This window comes from Vitis riparia, chromosome 4 (genome assembly GCF_004353265.1).
Source record: "Vitis riparia cultivar Riparia Gloire de Montpellier isolate 1030 chromosome 4, EGFV_Vit.rip_1.0, whole genome shotgun sequence".
In the NCBI taxonomy this organism is placed as follows: domain Eukaryota; kingdom Viridiplantae; phylum Streptophyta; class Magnoliopsida; order Vitales; family Vitaceae; genus Vitis; species Vitis riparia.
Genome location: NC_048434.1, coordinates 1,078,689 through 1,091,256, shown reverse-complemented (window position 1 = coordinate 1,091,256; position 12,568 = coordinate 1,078,689). Strand labels below are relative to the sequence as shown.

At 34.0% G+C, this 12,568-nt stretch overlaps 2 protein-coding genes across 2 annotated transcripts; one reads left to right on the top strand and one right to left on the bottom strand.

Moving 5' to 3' along the window:
- The first annotated feature begins 573 nt into the window (after nucleotides 1–573).
- Nucleotides 574–4,268, top strand: LOC117912294 (probable ADP,ATP carrier protein At5g56450). Its single transcript, XM_034826829.1, has 2 exons — nucleotides 574–1,166; nucleotides 3,344–4,268. Exons 1-2 carry the CDS (start codon nucleotides 828–830, stop codon nucleotides 3,974–3,976), a joined length of 972 nt encoding a protein of 323 aa, XP_034682720.1. The 5' UTR covers nucleotides 574–827; the 3' UTR covers nucleotides 3,977–4,268.
- Nucleotides 4,269–6,943: 2,675 nt separating this feature from the next.
- Nucleotides 6,944–7,794, bottom strand: LOC117912215 (glutaredoxin-C6). The gene has a single exon (XM_034826723.1). The coding sequence runs from the start codon at nucleotides 7,700–7,702 to the stop codon at nucleotides 7,289–7,291; it is 414 nt and encodes a 137-aa protein (XP_034682614.1). The 5' UTR covers nucleotides 7,703–7,794; the 3' UTR covers nucleotides 6,944–7,288.
- Between the last annotated feature and the right edge of the window lie 4,774 nt (nucleotides 7,795–12,568).

The following is a 12,568-nucleotide window of genomic DNA, read 5'->3' as shown; positions in this document are numbered from 1 at the left end:
ACTAGTCATTTGATATTGGGTTGAGCGATGTATCATTAATTGAATCCCCGTACTTTAATCATCAAAATCTTAACCCCAACCCACACACTCTATATTATATTTATTTTTAATATATTAAAACAACACACCTCATTGTTTATTTCTTGAAAAGTCTAAGCTAGTATATTATACCACTTTAATGATACAAAGCCATAAGACTTGACACTACCTCATTAATCATGGCTTCACTATAGATACCAAAAATATACCTTTCCATGGAGGAAATCCATTGTCTAAATTCTCTCCTAGGTAATGAGCCCATTATAATTTCATATGATTTAGTGCTAGCCTGCTAGGCCATCATCCAATGGAGAAGTCAAAGCCTCCAACCTCCCCCACATAGTCATGCCTCCTCCGATTCACATGCCTTCTTTTCCGTTTCGAAAACCATTATTTAATTTCAAAATTCGAGAAAAAGGGTTTTTTACAAAATTAAAAACATTTAAAATAATATTAGTTTTAAATTTTTTGAGAAAGTTGTGGTCCACGTGGCGGGGTGACATGGGTGGTGACTCTTCAAAAGCCTATCACCCGTTGAACCATATTGATGTGGAGAGCCCCCGTTTGAGTGAAAACTCCGTCGTATCACATCGACAGAGGCCTTTTTGTAATCCAAGGGAAAGGAGAGTTTGGTTTTGATTTTCGTTTTCCGAAACAAGTTCCAAAAACAGAAAGAGAGAAAACGTTTTCTCAAAACACAATCCCACAATCCCAAAGCCATCATTTCTAGAGGGAAGTAATAGAATTTGAGAGAGAGAGGAAGAGAGGGAGAGAGTAGAAGGGGTTACATGGGTGAGGAGGAGGGAGATGAGGGTGACCTAAGATCAAGAACGAGAGCATCAGGGCCGCCCAAATGGCTGACCAGCTTCCAGAAAGATCTGACGGCGGGAGCGGTGATGGGGGGTGTGGTGCACACGATCGTGGCCCCAATTGAGAGAGCCAAGCTTCTGCTGCAGACCCAGGAGAGCAACGTTGCTATCATCGCCGGCCGCCACCGGAGGTTCAAGGGCATGTGTGATTGTATCGTTCGTACGGTCAGGGAAGAGGGCATTCTCTCTCTGTGGAGGGGCAATGGGAGTAGCGTTTTACGTTATTACCCCTCCGTTGCTCTCAATTTCTCCCTTAAGGTGTGTGTGATTGCATTGCCATTTGCGTTTTCGCTCTCGTTTTCTCTTTAATTCTGTTGTTCCTTTGGTTTAATCCATGAATTGTCGTGTTTGGTTGCCGAGAAAACTAAAGGAAGAAAAGAGAATTAAATTTTGAATGCTTGATTTTACGTTGCTTTTGATTGGGAAATTGGCGGGTCCCAGATGACAAATATTCAAAATCTTGATTTCAAGATAGGCGAAAAAAGAACCTTTGTTCAAATTTTTTGTGGTTTAGTTTAAATGGACTCCTTAATTATTGGAATCTCTAATTTGTATATTTGGTATAGCACATTCATAATACGAAGAAAACAGCATGATTTTTGTGTTTTAGCTACTGTTTCTTGAGATGGGTCTGTGGAAGGGTGTATTCTTTTGACGTGTAAAGAGATTTCTTTGTTAAAGAATGTGAATTTTGGGCGTATTTGTATTGCACACAAGTTGATCGATAAAAGGTTTCAATGTTAAAGTGGGTTAAAGTGGGTATGCTCCGATATGAGTGTTTCTGAAGTAAATTAGTAATCATAGGGACAAGAGACAAGGAAAGCAGTTTTTATAGAATGGTCATGACTTTAATTTAGAAATGATTGGGGATTGGTCTTTTACAACTCAATCCCATGGCCTGTTCATCAACAAACATATCAAGGCAGGGGAGAGTAGTTTTTTCTATGTAACTTCTAATCATACTGCTCCTACAAGGAAGAGGCTTAATAATTGAGCCAGCTATACAACCCTGACTCTTTTACTAAGCCTTGTGATCCTGTAAAGAGAGTGAAAATGAATGGAAAACGAGGGAAACAATCAAAGTATGAGACCAAGATCAAGGTAATCTTTGCTGGGTTTCTTCATGGAGGGAGCATTTAGATGGAGGTTGCAATAGATTTGGGAATTGGATGGCTGAAGTGGAAACACACTTTTGAGTGTTGCCTGACTTGCAGTTTCCAACTAATCCCCTTCTGTCTTTTTACTAGGCTAAAACAGTAGAATGTAGTAGCATTACTGGAGATAGAGGCACTAGATGTTGCTGCAGCAGCAACACCATCGATAGTAGTGGCATTAGTATTTGTAGCAACATGTGAAGTAGATACAATTAGTCTAACTAATTTTGTAGATCCTGGTACTTTCTACTAGTTGTGCCCAAACCACCAAAATGAATAGATTTAAGTCTCGCACTTCCAAAATAGCGGTGCTTCAAATCTGCCAACTCTAAACAGCTAGCCTCTAAAAACTTCAGAAAGTGAATGAACATTTGAATATATGGATCATAAAACCGTAGCAAGTGAGTAATTGAAGACTGTTCAATACTTGAATAGGAAAGGTAAAGTAATAAACTTCTTGTATTAGTTGTGGCAATGCTCCCGTATTTTCTTGCTGAAGAATGGTTTAAGTTAACCCACCAATGGTTATTTCCCTGTAGAGCACTAGAAATAAGAAGTTTATATATATGCACCCATCTGCTGCAATGCTCCCAGAATACTATGTTTATTAAAAATATTCAAACCCTACCACGTGGGTCATCCACTTCCATAATACAATGTTTTATAAATTAAATCCCATTAAAAATAATCAAGCCCTAACACAGTGACTTGAAGGAAATTACCATCAAGTACAAGGAGAAGAGGTCTCTATGAAAAGAAGCTACCATGAATTCTTACATCCATTTCTGTAAGAGTGATTCCTTGTATTCTGCTCATCTTTCAAACTCTTTAATTTGAGATCGATTCATCATGTTTTGTGTTGGCTGATCAACACCCTCCAACTACTTTATTTGTAAAAGATCAAATTGCTTGCATGACATATAACTTGTGAATTTCATTTTTTTCCACATAAACAAGGCATGTAAGGACGATCTTTGCCCTGTTTATCTATAAGGGATAAATTAAGCTACCAAATTGTATACTTCTAATTTCTCGACCATCTATCTAAGGGATAAATTAAGGAGAAACTTTGTAGACCTACCAGATTGTATACTTCCAATTTCTCGACCATGTTCTTGTTCAATTATTCTAAGCAATTTTTCTGTTCAATGTTTGTGCACAAAGAAGCAGGTATGCAGACCCTTTTTACGGCTGAAAGAGAATTAATCTATTGACTTCTGAATTATTATTTTCCCCCTTCACTCCTTAGTTTAGCATTTAACCAGTGACTTCGCTCTGCAGGATCTTTACAAGAATATGCTGAGGTGCAGCAATTCTCTAGATGGTCATGTTACATATGGTGTGTCTGCCAACTTCATAGCAGGCGCTGCTGCAGGTTGTACAACACTAATTATCATCTACCCACTTGATATTGCACACACCCGCCTCGCTGCAGACGTTGGAAAAACCGAAGCTCGTCAGTTCCGCGGAATCTACCATTTCCTGAATACCATACTGAAGAAAGATGGGATTCAAGGGATCTACAGGGGGCTTCCTGCCTCCCTACATGGAATGGTTGTTCACAGGGGCCTTTACTTTGGGGGTTTTGACACAATCAAAGAAATGCTCTCAGAAGAATCCAAACCAGAGTTGGCGTTATGGAAACGATGGGCGGCAGCACAAGCAGTGACAACATCTGCAGGGCTGTTGTCGTATCCATTGGACACAGTTCGAAGGCGAATGATGATGCAGTCAGGCTTGGAACGACCCATGTACAGAAGCACCTTGGAGTGCTGGAGGACAATCTATAGAACAGAGGGGGTGGCTTCATTTTACCGTGGGGCGGTTTCAAACATGTTTAGGAGTACTGGGAGTGCTGCCATTTTGGTTTTGTACGATGAAGTGAAGAAGTTCATGAATTGGAGCGGATTCTAAGCACAAGAAAACTGATTTTTTTGTTCGTTTGTTAAGATACAAACGGATTAGAGTAGAATGAGGTAGGTTGGAGCAAGGATTACAGCAACGGCATACTTCTCTGAAGCACAAATGAGTTTGATAAGATTGATCTGTGATACTGAATAGATGTCATTCATTTGCCATGTTGATTTTTTGATGCTCTGGCAATTGAAACCTCGATTTTTTTACACAAATAAGAGAGCATAATTTACTTGAAATGTAGAGTTGGTTTTGTACTTCAGTGGTAAGTAGTCACTCATTTTAGTGGCCACAGATCTTACTTCAGAAATCACTGTCAAGACTCAGCCTTGCATACTTGGATATCTCCTTGGCTTTGGCTTTAGCTTTGGTATATGCGATTGGGATTGCTTTTATTTATTCTGAGTTTTTTTAAGGAAATCACCTATCAAATACTTTTTTAAAAAAAAAACTTACTTTTTAAGATATGACTTTTTAAATCTTGTCAATAGTTTTATTTGACTCCAAAAATGGTTTTTTTTTTTTTTATGTTAGAAGTGCTTTTTAGAAACACGAGCCAAATAGAGTTTGATTAGAAAGTTGATTTGAGTGATCCTGAGCAGGTTAAAAGTAATTCTTAGCTAAGAAAAACACTTTAAAAAAATAAGATGCTTAATAAAATTTTGAAAATTTTAAAAATTATTTGAAACACTTTTGTTATATAATATAGTTTAAAACACAACTAAAACATGTTTTTTTAATCCAAATAGCCTCGGAATTATAGTTTTGGTTAAAGCATTTTTATTAGTAGTGTTTTTGTTAGTAACATTTTGAATGCGTTTGTTAATGATTTTATAAAACATTTTTAGCTTTTTTAATACTTGTATTATTAAATTTTTGAAGTGTTAAAATATTTAAAAATATTTTTTAAAATCACTGTCAAACGAATTGTTGTTATATATAAACTAGAATCACTTTAATATATAGATACAAATTAATAAAAGTGTTTTAATAGTATATTATATAACAAAGACATATTTTTTGAAAAAAAAAATCACCTATTAAATTATTGTTTAAGTGATTTTCCAAAGTTTTAAAATTTTAATTTTTATTAGAAACCCAAATAAGTAAAAACGTTTTTCTTAGAATCACTTTTAAATGAGCTCTAATTTAACATATCTACCACTTTTATTAGAAGTAATTATTATCTAAATTTTTAAAAATTATTTTCAAAAGTTTATTAAACGTAATTTTTTTTTTAAATATAAACTTCTGGAAGGATTTGTTTAGAAGGTTCTAGAAAGAACCTTGAGGTGACAATTGGCTCCCCAATCAAGCAGCCACTGCCTTACTTGGAAATTGTTGGGTTTTTTAAATTTATCACCATATTGAAGCCTATTTTTAAATTTATCACCCCAATCATAAGTTCTAAACTTATGGGTTTTTTTTAATATAAATCTAAATATTTTTTTATTAGGTGACTGGAGCAGGAATATACAAAATTCACACATCAATAAACACTTGGAGAAGTTTATGGAGTAGTGCAATGAAAGTTAATATCAACATCTTTCAAATTATAGGCCTTGTCACTCTCAAAATATCATTGACATTGAATGTTGGTTTAAAAAATATTTATTATTTTATTTACAATTTATATTTATTTATTATAAAAATATATATAAAGGAAGTTTTATTAACAAAACTATTATGATGATTTTTATATTTGTAATAATAAATTAAATAGTATTTTTATAAAAAAATATATATATAGGACATGGCCCAATTAGGTAGTGGTCTCACTCTTGGCCATGAACAACCGCCCCTCCCCAACATCAAGCTTTTGTTTTTGGGTATGCTTTCAAAGCAAAGAAACAAGTATTTTTAATGTTTCACTTTTTCAAAAGATGGAAATTACACATGGCACAATTTTATTGGCCATCAACAAGCTTGGGAAGGTCATGTCCCTACAAAGGGTTCAAACTAAATTTTTTTGCCAATTATATTCAAAAAAATATATTTATATAATAAAGTGGGAACCCATAAAGAAGCCAAAGCAACCATGACCTCACTCCCAAAAAAAAAGAAAATTAAAAAAATTAATAATTCAAGAAAAGAAAGGAAAGAATATATTGATAAAGTACTTAAAGAGGCTTTTGAAACTTTAGAGTATGGTTTTAAGACAAAGTGTACCCTCAAACCCTACCATTATGATAGCTTTCTTGTGGGGTAACCTTCAATTGCCCAATTCTCATTTCTTTATAAATAAATATATATGTTTTAATATTTTTATTTTTATTTTTAAGAAAAACTTTTCACCTTTGAGAGATTCACTAGTAGATTCTTCTTACGTTAGGCCGTAAAGATTCTAGGTGGGGTCCATTGACTCGGCGCACATCAAGACCACAGCATGTCTGCCACGTGTGCATCACACCCACAGGGCTGTACTAGTTACTTATTTGGTTCCATCACTTGTCTTTTCCCAGCCCAAAGGAAACACCCCTTTGATGAGAAGTGGAAAATAGTTAGTTCTATTTTTTAAAAAATAATCATAATTTAAAAAAAAAATATTCAAAATATGTTCCAGTACTCTTTTTTTTTTTTTTTTTTAATATATGGTATATTTGTCGGTCCATCCCAAATTCTAACATGTTTTTGACCTAATTTTAGAGCCAATGGCCCCCATACCATGGATGACGCATCGATTCACAATGTCTTATGGCATCGTGACAAATTCGGGTTCGATTTTAGTTCCAAACCATTTGTCATCTTGTCTATACACACCATGTGATAAAAAGTTTGATTTGATTAAATATGAGTCCAACCATCTTTTATTATAGTTTTGAAAATTTTATATGGTAGGGATTTTTATTTTTTTTTTGTACAAATTTTTCCTATTTTTGGTAAATGCGGGATTTTAAAATAACGATATATATATAAAATTGGGAATTTTAGTGAGAATGTCACTGACAGCATCACTATTATCAATCATTGAAAGAAAGTATTCGCCAATCCATTTCTATACAAACCATTCACACGGAATATTTTTTTCCCAACAAGATCAAATCATGATATTCATCAGAAATTCTACAAATTCAACGGTCCTCCTTGCTTCATCAAGGTAGGGACCTATGTGTACTCGCTACACAATATTATCCTAAAATACCTACATGCACTTGTCGTCCTGTAGCGGCGAGTAGAGCTCCATCAACGAGGTGCAGCGTACTCGTGGTGAGGTTTTTTTTTTAATTTTTTTGATAATAACAAAATTATTTTCCTAGTCTTTTGTTCAAATACAATAATAACCCCAAATCAGGAACAAAATTACAGCTATTATCATACCCAGAGAGCACCAACTTCGACGAGGCGAGGGACGAGGTGGCCGCTGAGGTGGAGGGCCACGAGGCTCTCCAGGCCTCCGACACGTGTGCCGCCGATGAAGACGGCGGGGGCGACGGGGGCGGTGGAGGTGGAGTCGGCGGAGTGGGCGGCGAGGGCTCCGATCTCCTCGTCGTCCAATTCGATGACGGTGGGGTGCACGCCGATGGTGGAGAGCAGGCGCTTCATGACGTGGCACATGCAGCAGGAGGGACGGCTGAAGATGATGACTGGGTTCTCGGAGATGAGGCGCTGGATCCTCATCTCGGTTGATTCAGTGACGTCGATGGCCAGCGGGGAGTTGGTGGTGGGAGTGAGCTCCAGGCGGACGCCGCCCTCCGTTAACGTCCGGAAGCGCCGCACACCTTGCATCGCCGGAGAAGAGGCGGAGGAAGAGGAAGAGGAAGAGGAAGAGGAAGAGAAAGAGAAGTCGAGGGAAATGGGGGGAATTGGGATTGAGGGAGAGGTGAACTGGGGTGAGAGGATTTATATATAAGAAAAGAAGGAAGAATGGGCTTCCAGTGTGATTGCTTACATCACAATCTACTGTTTTCGCCTTTTTCTTTTACATGCTTTGGAAGTCTTACAAGGAATTACACGCGCTTTCATGCAACTGGATCCCCCAAAAAAATATCAACTTTGATATTTACACGTATTGTATTCATCCATCATGATGTTGATTGTCTTAATTCTCTTTTGATTTTTCTTAATTGATTTAAATACCAATTTTAACCATTTCTTAGGTTATGTCCCTTCACACAAATCAAATATAATTAAAATTTACGTATTTTAAATTATTTTATCTTTATAAATAAAATTTAAAATATTAAAAATATAAAAATAATTTATTAATTTAAAATTTTTTTTTCTCATAAATCCTCCCAAATTTTCAAGAAACAAACTTAGGGTTGATATTGTTTTACTATTTAAGAATAACTTTGTAGATTTGCTTTAATAAATTTAATAATTATATCCGTAGTTAAATTCATTTTGATTGTGGGCCGATGAAGTAAGTTCCGCCGGTTACCAAGCTCATGCATGAATGATTGGAGAGTGGAGACCACGAACTCCCCCCAAGAGCGTGGTCCAGTCCTCACATAGTACGGTGGGCTCCAAAACACCGGATAACTTCCCGTAGGTGAAGTGGCGTGAGCGGGCACATGGAGTGATGGGGGTAAGTAATAAATGAGGGTGACGTCATCTTGACTTCGACGTGGAACGGTGAGAGGACGGTGTCTGATGACGTGTACAAAACTCCTGGTACTTCTGGGCCCCACATACCCATCGGTGACGTAATCATCGGAGTAAAAACCTACACTTTCCTCGTCGCCGTGACGTTCCCCATCCGACACGTGGAAGTGTCCATCTCACTTTCCTTCAGGCGAGGAGATTGTGGGCAGCGGGGAGGCGGGCCAATGGGATAACACCACGTGGATGTGTCAGCATCGTGGAGTGCGGGCCCCGCCGTCATGAATGAAGTCTTCAAACTCCTTTAATGCGAGCCGTTGATGGTGGTAAATGTGTATGGTGTCTGCCATATGTGATTACATCACCACCACCTATTTTCCGAAACGGGCCCCACTAGAATCTTGGAATCGAAATGACTGGGGTACCCTTGGTTTGACTTTGGAATTGTCAGCATGGAGGTCGTATCTGATTGGATGGTGACGTTTCCGAAGCACGAGATCGTGATGGAAGCTGTGTGGTAGTGGTACTCGTGGTCACCATGCAATAGGTCAAATCCCGGATCAAATCCAACCGTGCTATGTTCAACATCGGACTTTCTGTGGTTGAGATCTAAAGGCAATGGCTATTGCCACTCCTGTTTTGGCTGTTTCCAAGCTTTTTAACTACTTTAAATAACTTCACATACATCCAGTCATGTTGACTTTATCATTAAATTCACTGTACTGCATTGAATCCAATGTTTTCAAAATCCAACTCTTCTTTCAGTCAAAAAAAAAAAAAAGTTACCATGCATGGATGCTGATTAAATCGTGAACAAATCGGATTGAATTATGACTGTTTCTCATATCATAAATATATAATTTATATATTATTAAAATTAAAAATAATATTATAAATTTAATTGATAATTGATAATAAAAAATATAAAATATAAAAAATCAATTTTTTTATATATATAAATTTAGGTATTTATTTGAAAGTCAAAAATATGTTTGATAATAAAAAATTTATTTGAAAATTAGATATTTATTTTTAAGTAGAAAATTAATTTAATATAATAAATTTTAAATTTTATTTTTAAATGAATAAGATTATTCAAATCAAAATTTAGAATTTTAAATTCATAAATCATAATTTATTTGAAAATAAAAATATGTATTTTATAGTAAAATTTTTATTTGAAAATCATTTATTTATTTTAAAATCACAAATTTTAAAATTTATTTTTAAATTAAAAACTTATTTCAAAATAATAAAAAAAATATTTTCAAATGAATAAAATGATTTAAATCGAAATTCAAAATTTTAAATTCATAAATTTAAAATCATAAATATAAAATCACAAATTTAAAAAATCAGAATTTATTTGAAAATTAAAAATATATATTTGGTAGTAAAAATTTTATTTGAAAATCATATATTTATTTAAAATTTATTTTTAAATTAAAAACTTATTTCAAAATTTTAAAAACAAAATTCAAATGAATAAAATGATTTAAATCGAAATTCATAAATTTAAAAATTAAAATCATATATATATAAATCACGTATTTAAGAATTAGAATTTGAAAAATTAGAAATTAAAAATGATACAAATATAAATAAATAAAAAATAGATAAATCAAATGATAAATATCTAAATAATGAAGAAGGGAGTCGAAGAATAATTAAGTTCTTGTCGGTGGATTCGTCGTGGGCGTTACAATCGTTAGCATCACTATCGTCCGTCAATGTCGCCATTAGCATCGAAGCAAGCCTACTGGCTAGAGATGTCAAAGGTGGGGGGTTGAGGGAAGCTCCTAGCAAGGGGCAGTTGGTGTGGAGCAGCCGAGTCGAGGGGCTAGGGCTTGTAAAAGAAGATTTTTGCCTAGATGAAACGACATTGTTTCAGTGCAAAATACATCAAAACACCATTTTAGACTCAAAAAAGAAATGAAAAAAAAAAAAAAACCTATAATATGTTCGGTTCAATTGGATTGGTTTGATCGTTAGTTGACAATCGGACTGGACGATTGATTATTAGATCAAACGGTCTGATTTTTAAATCATGGATTGAAACTCATACAAAGTTTTGACTAAAAATTCAATTTTCTTTTTTCTATAACCTCAAATCTTATAATTTCAAAAACTGTATTTTACAATTTTAAAATTGGATTAAAATGTATAATAAAATCTGAATTATTAAACAAAAAGTATAAAAATATAAAATTATAATGTAAAGAAATGAAATCATATAATAAATATAAAGCAATAACCTAAGTATAAATTAACAAAAGTGAAGAGTGACACAACCTGATTTACATACCGATAAATGTCGAATAATTGTATAGTGTGATACCATTTTTACCCTTGATATAATTTCAACTATTTACTTAGGGGAATGGTCTTCCAAAGTTTTGGTGCTCCCTAAATATGATATGATGGGTAAAAAGGGAGCACCCAAGGTTGAGTTGATTTGAAAGTGACTTGTGAAATTGGGACTTCAAATTTTACTTTTTTGACTTGGGAAACTACTTTTGTATGTGGACATAGGTGGAGGTTAAATAAAATTAAATTATATTATCTAAAATTAAAAATAAATAAATAAAGGGTTGATGTAAATCTTGATTCTTGACCACATACAATTCAAATGCAACAATTTTTATAAAGTGAATTGTGACATTTGTTTTGTGTGGCCCACTCCAAAGTTTTCAAAAATAATGCAAATCCTTGTTTAATCCCCGTCCTTTCATACAAAAGGGAAAATTGCACTCAAGAATAAAGTCATGTTACATATTTTAAAATACTCCAACCATAAACATTTTGTCATTATGGTGGCGTGAAGCTACTTATTTTTTTTTTTTCATTTTTCTTTTACAAACATTATGGGTATGTGGGCTCCTTTTAATCACCAAAAGTGTCCCAAAAATAAATAAATAATTAATTAATTAAAATTTAGCAATATAATTTATTGCAAAAATTATACAAAATCAATATATATATTTTTAAGATATAAATATATAAACAATCACAAATTTTAAATTATACTTTTGAGACATAATTTCAATTATATTAATGTAACATTATGCTCCTAATCATGAACGTAGTGTAGTGTGTGCTATCAGTCAAAGGAGCTCTCACAACTTTAAAATTCATTTAAATTGTTAGGAATAGATTGTTACAAATAATATTCGAATCAATCATCGATTAGGTGTAAAGCTTTATTTGGCTTTATAACGAATATTTATCTATTTAGTCTCATAATCTCATATGATACAATAAATATATTGTACCTGCACCTAAGTGATTGTGATGTCTTATCATATATGAGAGAAAAAATTTGAATACTTTTGGACTCATAATCAACAATATTTCCATGATTGAAAACAGTTAAATTAATATATGAAAATTATGTTATAAAATAATTATAAATTTGAAAATAAATTTAGATTTTTACATGATTTTCATATATTTATAGCGTTTAAATCATTGCTTAAGCATAATTTAAAATTTAAAATTTAAAATTTTGTGATGGATAATATATATATAATTTTAATTTTTTTTTCAAAAATATTTTTAAAATTTATTTTATTTGATAGAAAAGAGTTCATTATAAATAGAGAATTAAAAAAAATCATTAGAAAGGCATTTATCTGAAAATTTTATTAAAATAAATTTTTTTATTCGTATGACGTAAATGCATCCAGTAAAGCATAGCATAATTTTTTTTCCTGAATATTTTAGATATTAAAACAGAAAGTAAAGAAATAAATGCGTTATGACCTCATGGCTCACGCGCATAGAACAAGCGTGGAGAACACTCCACCATCCACGCATGGAAGTCGTAGCCTTGGCGTACCCCGTACAGCACCACAACTCGCATGAAGTCCCCTGCATTCGCTAGACTGGCGCGTGAGTTAGAAAACCAGGGGTTTGTGAAATGATTAGAGGAACCCCCACGTGAGCGACCACAGGTCCAGTACCCGTCTGTAAGGTAGTGATCTAGGATGTATTACGTGTACGGTTTCCAGGTGTCAGCGAATCAGGCTCCGCAAATCTATTATTCTACCC